We start from the raw sequence: 16,280 nt of genomic DNA on the forward strand, positions 1-16,280 counted from the left end.
GGCAAGTATTTAAGGATTTTAAAATTACGCATATTCAAGGCAGTTATATAAATAAAAACTACAGTTATTCTTGTATTGTATTATTTAATCTTTAATTATTAGAAAAATATATTTATGTTTTCTTATCTATGGGGTTATTTTGTAGTGAAAGCGTTTCAGTTCCTAAACCTGAACCACACTTTTTCAACTTTCTCCACAAAACTGACCAAACCAGCCCCGAAAAATCACGTGGTTTCTGAGGTTTGCGTCTGGCTTTTTTTTCTCTCTGTGGGGGAGCGAGCACCCTTTGAAGAATTGCGCATGCGCGACAGTATTTAATCTCCCTTGCGAGTTAACGTTCAACACCTTTTGGCAGCAAAGTCTTAGCAAAGAACTTTCAAAAGTATTATTCGGCATATCTTAGCACTTGGAGTTAAATTCAGGCGATGCTTTCGTGCTGCATGTGTTCTGGAGCGAAAATTAGTTTTGGGGCTCGGGTTGGTTGCAAAGGTACTTACTGGAGCTAGTTCCGCCTTGCTCTCTCCCCTGTGATGGACAACAGCGACAAGTGTCAAAAGTAAGAAGGGTTCAATCAAACAGAACAAAAACGCAAAAATCACCAGCCTTTTGGATAAATACCACCTAAGCTGACAGAGTACGGGAAAGGTGAGTCACCGTTGTACAACACATTGTATCGGTCTTTAGGAGCTTGAGCAGCAACTGTAAGCTAATTTACATTAGCTAGCAAAGCTAATGCTACAATAGGAGGACAGTAACCACCTGTTGCTGGCTCTTACTTAACTTTAGTTAGCAGCAGCCAGGGATTAGCTTTTGTACAGGTGCTGCTGTGATACGTTTCTGTTTCATGGGAACATACCCAACTTTTGGTTGCTCAGGGTGGAAAGAGAAAATGCAATAGAAGACAGAAAACAACGTAAAGGAATGTGTATCGAAATAGTTTCACAGCACCTTTCCCCCAATTAGCTTCTGTTATGTTGTTTCCTGTACCTGCCTGGCCTTTACTGTACACGTAACGTTGGCTAGGGCGATGCCAAATAGCTGAAAATAACCTTCTAATAGTTTCTTTCAATGCTTCTTACATGTCGTTCTCAGTACAGGCAGCCACTACTACGCAATTAGCATAACCTGTGTTTTTGTATTTTTTTTGTCTTACTTTTGAATAACTTAAAAGAAGAAAGAAGATTAAGAGTTCTGAGTTATTATATCGCATTATACTAATGTCCAAGTGGGCCCTGTTGGTCTAGGCTATTTGATTTCCAGAGAAGTATTTCTCTGCATTCCATTCACACGTCGGTCTACATGTCTTGACAGGCACTCGGTGCCTTTAGACCTGTTTGAAAACAGTAATACGCCCTGTAGGAGCCACAGTTTGTTTTGCTGCTAGATAGGCAGCTGTGCATTGTCCTGTTGTTGGGATATGCATTCAGATGGATGTTGTGGTTTTTTTGCATTTGACAAGGACCACACTCACTGAACAAGCATACGAAAAAAATTCCATGAAAGTCAGACTACCTAAAGGTATGTAACACTATGAAGTGACGTTGAGAGACTTTATAGGATAGGACTTTTTGAAGGTACATATTTTTCAAATGGTGGGAAAAGGGATAACCACCTAATTGTTTGCCATGATTGATCTTTTGGCAGATAATCAGCTATCAGTTTTGTCACAGTTGAATTTGTCACTAAATTTTAAAAGTTGGCTTTATAGAACTGTAATCCCTTTTTAATTTTGCCCTCTCTCTACCTTCTTGTAATTAATGCAGAGCAAGAAAAAGCTAGAGAATAAATATATGAAAATATATATAAAAAATGCTTTAAATTATTTTTTCTCATGCTGTGAGAGATATTGTCGAGCCTTAAAAAATTGCATGCAAGTGTAAAACAGGCTAGTTTTGTAAACAGTTGCACATAAGTGTTAGTGGGATATAAATAGCTCAAAGAATGTGATTATTTTAATGTTGTGGAGCTGTGGGACTTAAATTCGAATGCATGTGGCACCATGAGCTGATGAAAGTGTTTCACTGAGAGCTACGCAGTTACTCATAGCTTCATTTAGTGATCGCCAGGCCTGCACAATAAAGGTAGCACAATGGCTGATTGTGCGCCTCTCAGCTCTGCACAACCCTGACCCTTTTTCCATGAGCTGAGAGTGAGCTAATTGGGAGCTTACAGTGAACAAACACGATTGTGTGAGGGGGAAAAATAAAAAATAAAATTTACGAACTGCCAGTGCAGTACAACCGCAGCATTTCAGCTAAAGATTGACTTTTCGAAGGAATCACGCATTACTAAAAGTGCTAACAAAAACATGAAATGACATTTAAAGGAAGTAATTCAAAAAACATCTTTCATTATGCAATGGTTTGTAAGTTTTTAACATAATCTGCCATCATTAAACATTGCTTTGGTTCCATTAAAACAGAGTCAGGTCGACATTTAACAAAGTATTTTGACAGCTTGAAGTGCTAACTTTATTTTTAAGGAAATTTCTTGGACCTGGTTTATATTCATGAGAGTAATCACTGTGGATTGGGTGTGTGGAGCTGTGAGAGTCTCATGATGTGCATTTTTGAAAAGTGACAACCAAATTAGATACAAGTCTAAGTGGCTCAAGGAGTAATCTTTTTTGTTGAAGAAGGATAATTGACTCATTGAAAAAAGGCCATGCTCTTGCCTAAACACATTTAAAAAAAAGAAAAAGCCAAAAGTGGAGATTTTTGCTGAATTTGAGATCATTTCAGGTGTTTGGAGATTAAAAACTACAGTAAACAAGAGGACAATAATATTTTGTTACGATACATTTGATATGGTATATTCCAATGGTTCCTCCAAAGTATAAACACAATCCTTCCAGAATCAAACTTTTCCACTCAGCAACCATCTTTGTGAGGCCTTCAGATCACTTTTTTCTGCAGTTATTTTGAAGCTTGTTTCCAAAGAAATTTTCAAATGGGTCTGGCCGGCATGTCTTTGGAGGATGCTTGAAACGTCTGTTATGAAGGAAAAGTCCTTCAAAATTTATGACTAATTGGCACAAAGAAGCTCCATAAAATTACTTGTGTAGTCACATCTGATGGAAAACTGTGAAAGTTTTACAAACTTGCTCCAAAATAAATATGTTTAAAAACAAACAAACAAACTCAGAACCCTAAAGTTACAGTTTTGCTTCACATGGATTTTTTTTGTATAATTATGTTTTCATTGGCAACTGGCATTAGCAAAATGTCTGTGTTGCTAAATAAATGCCATGCTAATGGATTGATACCGCAAATAAAAAGTACACTTAATTTTCTACTTAATTTACTTATAAATAAAAAAGTTTATCTACTCTTAGAATCTATTAACAGAATGTAATATTTGGGCTAAATATTGTAGATGAAGTATTTAACAATCTGCATATTTTTCTTTTCCTTAGTTGTACTGCTAGTTTTTGTTAGTTGTAATGTTTCCACAGAGTAGCAGTGAAGTATGGCTTTAAAATAAACTCCTTTCAGGTTTTGTTCCACAAAGGTTTCTGTTCTCAGGTAAAAATAATTGTTAGCCTTAATTAACATGTTATCATTACCTGGAGAGGCCCGAGCCATGTCGCCACATCACAGCTCTGGTTTTGGACACATGTTGTTTTGTTGTTTCTGCTCTCTTTCCTTTATCCTCGATTAAAATGTTTTTAAAAAATTCATATCGCACTTGAGATTAGGTAGCTCTAGCATACCACTTAACACTAACTATCTTGGTAAGAGCTGTACACAGTATTATCTAAATTAACTTCACTGGTCACTGGAATATAAAAACTGCATATACAGAATCACCAGTAAAAATGTTTTTCAATGAAACCTGATTTTAAAGTCTGCTGACTTTTCCACAAAAATGGTTTCAAAATGCTTTTTTCTCCCCCTGAAAGTCATGCACCTATAATACTTGCTTTTGTGGCATTATCCCCCAGATTTAAATAGAAGATTTTTTTAATACCATGCTTCAGAAAAATTCTGCTTTTCACGAGAATGTGAGGACATAACTTTGTTCCTATTACCAGACTACCAGACATGAAAATCTATCTGCTGTTGTGTGATGTGGGTTTAAGTCACAGAGCTAACATGGAAGCACTAACTGAAAACCAAGGTAAATCAGAGGCTGGGCTATCACCTATTCAGCCTTTGGTTGTTCTGTAAAGCAGTGACAGGATTGTGTGCGTGTGTTTGCACATGTTCACGTGGTGTCCCAGGGCCTCAGTCCACTGGCTCAGCTGTTCTGGTTTTCACACTCTTGTACATGCACATAAACCGGTGCACATTAACTCACCTCTGTGTTTGCTGTGCTCCCAGCCGCCACCAGTGCTCGGAGGATATTTGAGAGCAGAATTGGGTTGCAATGGTGCTGAACTTGATCTAGTGAATTATTTGTGAGTGTAACTGTGTATCAATTTCTTTCTTTACCCATCAGTTGGAAATAAGCCTTTATCTATTTATTATTGCTTATCAGGAAGAAAGTAATAAAACTATGCATTGGTATTGGGTCAGATTGAACAGATTTATTAGTAATTATAAAAATATTATCATTAGGCAAGCAGGACCTATTTTTACATGCCATTTGCACACATTCTTACTATTAACAGTGTGCATCTATTTATATAGTGGATGTCAGTGTTTTGAGTTAGTGCACTGTTGCGGATGTTGGGCATTTTGGGGAATACCTAGGAGTTACGTGTTTAAGTAAACATATGCTTAAGAGAAGTGGAATAGCTGAAGTGAAGTACAGCGCAGCTACAGCTGTTGAGCATGTAGGCCAAGACTTGTCAAACCAGTTGGACTGAACCAAAATGGTTGAGGCAGAGGGGTTGGACAGTTGCTGAACTCGAACTCAAAGTTCAAAAGCGGAGTTGGTGCTCTTGTTTCAGTGTGAGGTAATGAATGTTTTATCGTAAATGAGCAACTTGTGTTTTCCTTTTTTCATCAGTGGTGTTTGGGGGGGATCTCTGCTACAGTCCAAGGAAATGGCACAAACTAAAACTGTAACTCATAAACGGCTTACTCAGCAGTTTTCAAAGCAGCTCATCTACAAGGAAGTTCACTTTTTGTGTCTTGCCTTATGTTCCTGAATGTTTGTATACTTGACAGGATCATTTTGCTGCTGAGGTTTTCCCCATTGGAACCAGAAGTCAAAGGAAAAACTTCAAGGTCGCTGTTTCTGGGGGAGCATTTGATTGATAATCAATGACCTTCAGTCAAAGTAAGTTGACTCATAATGGCATTTTAAAATACAAATCTCATACACATAACAATTATTGGCTTATTGTACATTTTCTTCTTCATGACTGCAGCTGAATTCACATAGAACATCCTGTGCTTCATCAAAAAAAGAGCAAAGAAAAGGTCTAATTCTCGCCTACCTACACTCACTCTTTTATTTTGTAATGTACACATTGTTCAGTCACACGGGCGGGGTTATACCACTTTGTTCGCATGAGACTTTTGACATTCCAAAGTGCAGCATGATACTGCTGTTAGGACCCACCTCTGTTGATGTCACCATGTAGCCGCACCCACTGTTTCTGACCAACTGGCAAGCGGGGCAATGCTGTGATGCTCCCTGGGAGAGAAAACACACACTGTCAGTTTGTCAATGTCAGCTGCTTGTTTGACCTTGTCATCTGGAACTTAACTATGATCAGTCACCAATCCACCCAGCTGCTTGGTCTTAAAGCAACATGACATTAAGAACAGTGATTTGCTAGCCTGGTGACGACGATGTTGCCATTAGTCCCTTGAAAGCAGTTTAATTACTTTTTGATTTTGAACTATGATGTGTCAGCCATGTTTGAACGTTAACGAGAAATGTCAAAAAAACAGAAAAGATTTTTTTTTTTTTTTTTTAAGACTTAATGTGAGTGTGAGTCTGAACAATAATCCTATAATATTTAGTCGGCTGTTTGATAGTTTGGTGTTAATGAGATTTAAGTAGAGCTTGTTCACATTTTTTGCACAGATACGTTTTTGTGGTAACTCATACGGGTTTATTTAAACCTCCGGAAGATTTTTGTGAAAATGCATATTGGCATAACATGCTTCACCCGACAGGCCAGCTTAACAAGTGAACTGTATATAGGTCTATATATAGGCATAGTTTTTGTCAACATCCCTTTCTTTTCTGAAGAAAACAAGACGATGACTAAATAAATTCAAGAAGAAAATGTTCTAGTGAAACAAGCTCCAATTGGATTTAAGTTGTGTAGAGAGGCGGGCCAGGTTTGGAAGTGAGCCAATCAGAATTAATCTCTTTGTGCAGCAAGGTTAGGCTTGCAATTTGACGTGTCTGTGACAAAAACAGGATGGGCGGGGGGAGAAGCTCCCATGCTCTCTGTTTTCATAAGAAAAGAGGAAGAGAAGAGTGGACATATGGACACATTCACATTTGATATCAAGGAAAATAAGACACTTTATAAGCCATGTGGCACAACTTTTACCGGTAAAAACATGACAAACACTTCATATTTTACTCAACTGTGATAATGTTATGCTTTTTAGCCAAATTAAAACAGGGCTCAATCTAAAAGGGTTACAATGCCTATAATAGGACTAACACAAAATGACGTTTTAGTCAAAAGACTGCCACTAAAACAAAATCAAAATTTGCTGTCAGAACAAACACTGATACAGATTAACTACACATTTAGCTTTCGGCTACATTTAGCAAGCTATTTTTATTCTGATTTATTTTGTAGCTATTATACTTTAGAGAGCATTAAAAATATATTCAGCTTTTTAAACTTTATTTGAATTTAAAATATTTCTTTTTTAGAACTTATTCAGCTGCTTTCTTTTACAGAATTTTAGTTGTTGTATTTCATAAGGGTCTTTCAGGTTGGAGTAGTTCAGATTGCCACTTTTATTAAGCTATTTAGTTTTTTGTGAGTTGATTACTGTGTTTAGCTGCTGTTGTATTTCTGTAGGAATTTCATATCTGCCTTTTGGGATAAATAAGGAGCATAAGTGCATTTTATTGTTTGGAATTGTAGTTGGATGGTGTGGAAAAATAAATAGCTTGCTGGGACCACAAATGAACAGACATTGGTAGAATGTAAAGAAATGACAACAAATGTTGGGACACCTGTTTGTATTTTGTATGACTGTTTTTAAAAAAAAAAAAATGACCAAAAAACATTGCACGAGATGTCAGAATATTCCATTTTTAAATCACCAAGTATCAGTATTATGATCTGTCTTACAAATCTCACATTGGTCAGGCTGTATAAATTTGCTCCTATTATGGCAGTATGCTGTAGTGCCATGACAGCTGCGATGATGTCATTAGTTTTTTTTTTTTTTTTTCAGACTATATTCACAGCTCAAGTGTTATTGCAGTAATCTTATACCTTATGTAACTTTCAGTTGGCACTTCATCAGCTTCCTCTTAAACAGAGAACGATTTATAAATGCTTGTATGCTTTCAGCTTCATGGTTGGATTGTCTCAGGTGGTCCTCATGATTGAAAATGTTAGTGATTGTTTTTATTACACCCTTTGTTTTACATGTAAAACTTTGAAGTTATATGGTATCAGTTGCATTGCATTTTGAAAACTGCCCCCAGTATGCCTTCTTAAATTATACTTGAGATTATGAACTCATTCAGTGTCTCACTCTGTCACACAGTAACAGTTTTTGCTTTGTTATCTCAAAGTGCTTATGTGAAGTAAAGAATTCCAGATAACTTCTCAGCAACGGAGAAAGAAAAGTATTTTATGTCAAAGACTATTTAGTGAGCATTTTAATTTTTAATATTTGTGCCTTAGTTCCTGGGAGAGTGTGCACTCCCTTTCTCTGCAACACTACAACTGCCTGATATTCTCTTAATGGTGACTTTTTTGTGCCTTTTAGGCTTTTAGAATTGATCTTAAGTCAGGGCATTAATTAACTCAAACACTATGTTGTCTTGGCTAAAAGGAGAGCTTTTGTTTAGCTTCAGTGTTCTCCCCATTAGCTGCAGAGAACATCTAATCCAGGGGTAGGCAACTCTAGCCCTCGAGTGCCGGTGTCCTGCAGGTTTTAGATGTGTCCTTGATCCAACACAGCCGACTCAAATGGCTAAATTGCCTCCTCAACATGTCTTGAAGTTCTCCAGAGGCCTGGGAATGAACTAATGATTTGATTCAGGTGTGTTGACACAGGGTGATGTCTAAAACCTGCAGGACACTGGCACTTGAGGCCTGGAGTTGCCTACCCCTGATCTAATCTATACGAGCAAACAGAGTAATGTGAAGGTTTCACTGACTGCTCTCACCTTGGTGTTTTTTTTTTTCTTCCCCCCACTAAACAATGGTTTTATTTGTTTTGGGGATTGATATTTCAACAAATAGGATATTGTTTAATTTTAGTTGGTTTTTTTTCTGAATCTCTTAAAACTTTTTAAACAAGAAATAAAAGTTATAAAGTCTTAACATATTTTTAATGTTTGTGAAAGAAGTAAATGGAACATCTTATAACAAATAAATCTGTTATACTTGATTAAAATGAATATTAATTGCTTAATACTTATTTGTTTCAGGAGGGGCTGACTGCTGAGTTTGCGCAGTGATGGAAAATCATGGTAAGAAAACCAAATTTTATGTTACGATTAAATATTTTATTTGTTTGACTAGATGAATTTGTGTGGAAAAGGTTTACAACAAACACAAAGAGAAGCTTCTGTAGTGTAACAGAAATGCCATCTGATAATATAAGGATGCCCATATAGGGACTGTCCTTGTGACGCATAGCTCCATTTATCAGTACAGCTATCTGATTGGCTCATACCCAGAAGACACACCTGTAGGTGAGTCGAGCTGCTGGTTTCACTCACTGCAGTGTGGCCTTGTGTCTATTTTCACCACTGATCGTTTCACCCTGTAGACGTCTTAGTATCACCATCCAATTCATTTAGCCCCGAGGATCTTTTGTTCTAGACTGAATTGTTATTCATCTGCGAAAACATAGCTGGGATGGCTGTGCAGTCTGAATATAGTTGTGAGTAAACTTTTTTTTTGTCTATCACGTTATTGGTAAATGCTGTTTACCTTCCTTCAAACAAGAATGTGTTTTCTGTACTTTCAGTATATCTTGTTTTAAGTTTTAGAACATTTGTGGCCATATTCTAAGAAGTAATCTCATATTACTTTAATTCATTGAAGTGCCACAATAGGGCAGAGCATAGCTGTATGTATGGCTCAGATAACTGGGCCATGGTGGAGAAGATTAAGGAAGCTCGATCTACTCATCCCTGCCTGGCACTGTGGCCAAGCAGTAAAAATAAACTGCACTTCCTCCTCAGGTCTGCTCTAAAAGTGACGCTATTGAGAAACTGACAGGCTCACGTGTTTTTATGTTTCGATCCGGAGAGCTCTTTCATCATGATGAATCATTCTACATGTTTGTGTTTTGGGGTTGTCATTGTGACAGCAGTTTTTTTTGAGTCATTGAGTTCATATTTTCTCAATTTTCAAGCTGCTTGAAAACCCAAAGTGCTTGTCTCCATCTGCCACTGTGCTTCTGAAAGAGTGGGAATTATTTAAGTACCATGATAGTACTCTACGGTAATTGCCAAAGGTGTGATCATCCTGTTTGTTTTGTTAGGATTTCAAGGATTGTTGTCCTAACTACTGTCCTTGTACCAATAAGCCCACTTGTGTTTGTGCATTCCACGCATTCCTGTGTCAGAGTTGTGTTGCTGCATTTTGACTGTAGAGGGAGCTACCGTGTGGGCCACATCTTGAAGTCGGCTTCTTTTGAAGTTTTTATGTCCTTAAAACATACGGATTGTTCTCTTGCTCCTCTTCACTTTAAATATTTCTTGAAAAACCTCAAGTTTTAAGCTTGCTATATACAGTACAATGGAAGTAGCATGCTATTATTCCAGTGCTGTTTTAACTTTTCCTATCTCCCTATTCTCAATCCTTTAACATTATGTTTGGGTTTTTAAAATCATGAACATGTTGTTACAGTAGACTCCTCTGTTCTTTGAGTAGACTTCGAATGACTTCTGCCAACTAAACTGTTTCTGAGTCACAGTAGAAAAAGTGAACATGCTTTTTTTGTAATGTTTATCTGTCGGCTTGAAAGAGGGAACTCTACTAACTCTCACACAATGTGTAGTTCAGTCATGCTTCCCCATCTGGCACTTATGAGGATGGATGTGAGAGTAATGTCCTTAGACAGCATTTACTTGATTTTAATAAGAGGTGTAGCATATTAAGTAAGAAGCAAGTGCAAACTCTACATTGTTTTGTTTTTTTTCTCCTGTAACCAGCTTTGATTAATTTGAAACACAAATATTTGCACTAGGGAGCTATTGGTGTGAAGCGGCGTTTCACATCATTGCTTTAACGGACAATCCACAGGGAGTTACTGGACACCTGCACTGTGCCATTTCCTCTGCTCTGCCACTGAGCTCCACCTTGGCTCAGCTCACCTTCCACTTCTCAAGTTACCTCAGCCTGCAGATCCCGCCCCCTTGCCCTTAAGGCAGTAATGTTTTGTCACTCTGTAAATTGGTAGAAGTGGGTGGTCCCATTGCGTTTGAAATCCCTCTATCCTTGATGTCTGATCCGGCCAAGCTTCAGAGATCTCCTGCTTTGAACTTTTCCCTCAAAAAATCAGTTCTATGGAATGAAAGGCACTCCAGACTGCTGGATTACCTTATTGGTGTACCTTATTTATGAAGTCAGTGCTCCAAGAAGGGAGGGACCAAAGAACTGAGTGAGTGTGTTTGTGTTTTAAAGTGAGAGAGAAGGAGGGAGGGTGTGAGAGAGAAATAACACAAGCTGAGGGGAGGGCAAAGACTGTAGCGACTGAACGACGCAAGTGAGCAGTCAAGACAGTGTTGAGTTACAGGAGCTCTGTCTGTTTGGAGGAGAGCGAGGTGGCTTTAGACTTACTTCTGCTGCCGCTGGCCTCAGGAGAGGCAGCGCCTGGCAGCCCAGGAGGGACAGAAGCCATAGCATGGGACACAGTGCTAGCAGCGAAACTGTGGCCCAGCAACAAGCCCAACACAACACGGGTGAGTCCAAGGCCAGACGCTCAGCACTTAACAGCTGTCATGAACATACCTTTGACTAGTTTTAACTGAGGACCAAATCTGGCAGCCAGAGGATATCATGTTGGATAGAGTATACAGAAACAGGTGTCTTCAAAGCAGAGAGAAACTAAAAGGCAGCAGGCACAGACAGGTGTAGAAGTATGCATGCAGATGGAATGTGGCGATTGTGAAATGTGCAAGCCACACAAACCTCTCTCTGTCTGCACTCATCTCCGAGTGGAACCTTATCTGAAAACCAAGATTTGGGGGTACAAGGCACCAGCTGACTCCAGCTCGCCGCATGTTTTAACTCAAACGACTTGACTCCTCGAGCCTTCCTATAATTCACAAGTCTACAGGAAACCATAAGTCTCAGTGTCTTTGGTTAAGCAAATAGCAGATCAAACATTGAAAACTGGTTTTTGCTGTTAGTAGGAAAGTCTGCATCTGGACTCACACAATTCTTACTAACAATGCAGCTCATCATTTTTTTTTTTTTTTTTTTTTTAATCGAGCATCAAGCAGTGTGTCAGTCCTGGTCTGATGTGATGTGGTATTCTGCTGGATAGTTTTCCTTTAAACATTTTGTAACACTTGTTCCTCTGCAAGACAAGTAACACGAGAACATCTTCTTTGCTACATATTTGCTCTCCATTTTTGTCTCTGGTGTGCTGTTCTGTGGTTTGCTGTTTATGACTGGCATGACTCATATGGATAGCTTGACTAGAGGACTACAGGGTATTACCAGCTAGTTAGTATAGGTTTAAGGCTTTTATAACTCTTTCAGGTGACTGGGAAAAGCTTTACTGTTCATAGCTGGTTTATTAAAGCAAATCGGTAGCTTGGACAGATTCTGACTGCTCGCTCAGGGAGCATTAGTAGCATGCCATTTTTCCTCTTGACTGTGGCTCTCAGAGGTCACTGCCTTTAGGTCTTTGCTCACTCAGTGAGAAGCTGCCTTGTCCAATTGGTTTGCTGTAACACAAGGTCACCATGCCATATTTCTGACCACTTCAGTGATCTCCTAGTCTACTGCCACCCTGCCCCTCCTATTGAACTCCAAGTGTCAGAAATAGCTGTGAGAGCAAGCGATGAGTGCAGAGAGCACATAGGATAGGATTCCACACATGCATCCAACAGCCTGGTCACAACATACTTATCGAAATATATCAAAAGAAACAAAAAATGTATTCACTTATATTTTCAATAATTTCAGCTGTGATGACTGTAATGACTGCTGTCTGACATTTTAACTTCAAATGCCTTGTTTTGTCTGACCAACAGTCTGAATTCTGTTATTTAAGAAAGTCAAAAAGAAAATAGTCTAAAAGGAAAAAATATCAATATTATCCAGATTATCAGCTGGATGTTCCATATTGGTCCTGTTGAATAACTTGTGCAAATAAGATGACATAGTGATGTCATCAGCTAGTTTTTAGCTGCTGTGTCACAAATTTAAAAAAAAAAAGGATAATGGACACAATGAAGAATAAATAAAACTGCACTGGTATCGGCCAAATGAAATGGTTGCTGTCTTACTATGATGGTAAATGGTAAATTACCCGGACACTGGCGCCACCGGGCCCTCTGACCACCACCAGTAGGCAACGGGTGAAGTGTCTTGCCCAAGGACACAACGACCGAGACTGTCCAAGCCGGGGCTCGAACCGGCAACCTTCCGATTACAAGGCGAACTCCCAACTCTTGATGTCCTTACATGCAACAAATGCAGAGCCACACGGTGTCACCGATGTGACTTAAAGAATGTTTGTTAATATTACTGTACAACTTCATCTGAGTTGGCTCTGTGACGCGAAGTGTGAGAGGAAAATGCTTCTTAAAAAGGGGTCACAGGTGGAATGCTTTCCTGCCTTGTGATGGATGACACAGTGTAGTGTGGGAATATGTAGCATTGAATTAATGTTGCGATTGGTGACAAATTGCATGCATAGTTGTGTATATATCAATGTAGAAGTTACTCAGTATTACAATGATTAATCTAAAACTGGTAAGTAATTGCTGTATATATGCACCATTTGCTGTCAACAAACATTGATCCATGATTTTGTCTTATGTAGTCTAATCACATAATGGAGAATTAATAGGCTGCTCTGTGAATATGCAGATTTTAACTTGTATCAGAAATGTCAAACCTGTGATGGCCCTACTTTCAGACTGTTGGTTGGGACTGTTATTTGAGAAAATAAATGTCTATTTTGAATTTAAATTCGAATTGTGTCCCATGAATTGCCAGAAACCCTTTGAGCGTGTGCTCAGCCTGATGAGCTTTTTGATAGTCAGAAGCAGGATAGATGGGACTGAGCATGGGAAGTACTTGGAACATTGAGTTGGGTTTCGTTTTATGAGTAAAAAGAACTGTAGTAGACCAAAATATGCTCCCTCTTGACTCAAAGCCAGGAGATGAGATATGGAAATCTACTCAGTGTGTCCAACTATTGGCCCAAATTGTAGCTGCCCACGGCGCACACACCATCGTTATTCTGATGGTCAAACAAGCAGCCAAAAAGGATGGTAGGACTCTTCCGCAAAGAGTGCGCTCAAGTATTCACCTAGTGAGAATGAGGCCCTCTACAAGATACACAATGACACAATAATTACTAATGCAAATTAATTAATGCGTTATTTATAAAAGTTATACAAAATGCTCTCAAATAATGTGTTATTTTTTTCTTCTAAAATATCACTGTGGCAGAGTAGATTTTTCCTTTAGAGTGGAGTCATTGACTTTGTAAATGGTAAATGTCAGTGTTATGATAACATAATATATTCTATGTGAATATACAGCGTACGAAGTTTTAGCATTGAAGTGCAATTTGATTTGCATGGAAAAATAACCTAAGAGCTTTTATTGGAAACTATGAGAGTTTCAGGATGACAGACACGGAGCATCCCCATGTTGTTGTGGTTACTCATTGTTACACATACCACAGTCATGCATATATGCCACAGTCTCTGAGGAGAGTGAGACACTGTTGTCTAAGCCTGACATTACTCTAAGCAGTATGCATGATTTCATGTCTACAATGTTATTTTTCACTGTGGTCATCAGAATAACTTTGTTTTAAGTAATGATTTTTATTTACACTTTTTTCTGGTCTACGTGGGAAAATTATGTGGTAAATATGTGAATCTGTGGCTCAGTGCGTCAGAGATGAACATTTTAAAAGCAGCGGCAGATTCAAATTTGCCAACCTGATGGGGTCATTAAGATGTGATGGGGCTTGATTATTCAAGGCCTTGTTTGTGAGGAGAAGGATTTTCAATTTAATTCTGGATTTAACAGGTAGCCAATGAAAAGAAGCCAATTTAGGAAAAATGTGCTCTCTCTTTCTAGTCCCGGTCAGTACTGTTGCTTCAGATTCTGGATTGACTGAAGGTTTTTTAGGACATTCTGATAATAATAAAAAAAAATTACAGTAGTCCAGCCTAGAAGTAATAAACTAGTTTTTCAACATCACTCTGAGATGGGATGTTTTTGTAATTTTAGAGATATTGTGCAAATGGAAGAAAGCAGTCATACATAGTTCTGTAATATGTGCATTGAAGGACATATCATGGTCAAGAATGACTCGGTTTTATCAGAATTTAGAAGCGGTCTCTGCTGCAACTTCTCTGCCTGTTCTGGACTCCTCTGTGCCTTTCTCATTTTTTTTTTCTTTTGTGAAAAGGCTTTAGCTGAACTGATAACTAAGGGTGTTATGGGCTGGCCTCCCTACTTCCCATTATGAATCCTATTGAGCGTATTTGGGGCAGTGTTGCATTTTAATGCCTCTTAGCATCATTAGTCACTAGGTCAACCTGCTCTGCAACAAAGCTGGTGGAATCCCAGATATTTTTCATTGAATGCTGTTTGTCAATCCCCCATCAATCAACACAGGCAGTTGGGTTGGAGCTGCCGGAGAGAGTGTCTCCTGTGAGATTGTTGGGTGGTCAGAGATGGGAGTTTCAGATGTGACTTGGCCTTTGATCAACAGTGACACACTGATGCCTGAACACGCCTGCCCCTAATAAACAATTCTTTCATGAGATCATTCAAAAAACATCCGGGCTCGAGCCATGGATGACCAGGGTTAAATGCCATTTTGAAATATTCTGTCAGTTAACAGTTTGATGGATGACCCTGCAAATATTTCATCAGGTCGTTATAAATTAAATGCATACAGATCTGTGTCAGAGGCGGCCCTGTTAGTGTGGCTGTGGTGGATCAGTATTTTTTGATAGCTTGTGGTTAACACCAACACTAGGGCTGGGCCATATCATACTGTTCACGGTAATACAGGTATAATGTTGGGCAACAATAAGAAAATGAAATATCGCAATAGAATATGGGTAAAACGCGCTTGTTTTCATACGCACATGGTGGAAAAAGCATGGAGGCGACGGAGAAGGGCGAAAGCGGATCGTTGAATGAAACAGATGAACCAGAATTGGTTTGTAAAAATGCTGCAACTTCAGTGGTGTGGAACTGGTTTAGCTTTCGTCCATCAGATACACAACAAAGCACTATTTTTGGTAGAGCATGCTTAAAATCAATCCTTTGATTTTTCTGAAAATCAACAATCTGCCTTATAATCCCGTGTGGCTTATGTATGAATTCTGGTTGTGTTTACCGACCTCGAAACGATTTTATGTCGTACACGGCGCTCGAAAAGTTGTTATCTTTTAGTACGACTTTGCTAAGCTATGAACCCACACCGCTTGATGGATTGTCGGAGCATTACGGCTATCGTAGGCAGGAGCCTCGCGGAGTGATACGTACTGTGCTTCAACATAATATTACCGTATTGTGTGTGTATAACCTCTTTTTATGTTTTGTGGATATTATACATGGTTATGCTGAGGATATGTCAGTCAATTTCCACTGGAAATGCCTTTTGGTTAAACTGTCAGCAAGGAATTTGCATTTTCACTGTTAACTTTTTATATAACTTTAATGCACATAAAAAAAACAGCTGCTTGTTTAAGTGAAAATACATTGATGGGGTTTTTGTACTAATAAAGTTGTGGAGTTGTAAAGTATTTTGTCTAGTGTCAATTATATCGTCAGTTATATTGTTTTTGCAATTTTTCAAATGTATATTGTGATAAATATTTTTGGTCATATCGCCCTGCTCTAACCAATACAACACTTTAATTATATATATATATTAAAAAAAAAGTAATTTAAAAAAGTTAATAGTTTGTCCAGGTAGCTGTCTCTGCTAATCATAGTATAA

At 38.5% G+C, this 16,280-nt stretch overlaps 1 protein-coding gene across 8 annotated transcripts in view; it reads left to right on the top strand.

The window, feature by feature from the left end:
• The first annotated feature begins 274 nt into the window (after positions 1–274).
• The window catches only part of phactr4a (phosphatase and actin regulator 4a), a 35,051-nt gene continuing 19,045 nt past the window's right edge, over positions 275–16,280 (top strand). For 4 of the 8 annotated variants that reach the window (XM_085149842.1, XM_085149849.1, XM_085149850.1 and 1 more), the window contains exon 1: positions 9,003–11,025. In XM_085149842.1, the coding sequence (XP_085005968.1) occupies positions 10,968–11,025 (58 nt within the window). In that variant the 5' untranslated portion in view covers positions 9,003–10,967. The other 4 variants (XM_085149845.1, XM_085149844.1, XM_085149847.1 and 1 more) reach the window with 4 other exon arrangements.

The sequence above is a fragment of the Neolamprologus multifasciatus genome, chromosome 22 (genome assembly GCF_963576455.1).
Source record: "Neolamprologus multifasciatus chromosome 22, fNeoMul1.2, whole genome shotgun sequence".
In the NCBI taxonomy this organism is placed as follows: Eukaryota; Metazoa; Chordata; class Actinopteri; order Cichliformes; family Cichlidae; genus Neolamprologus; species Neolamprologus multifasciatus.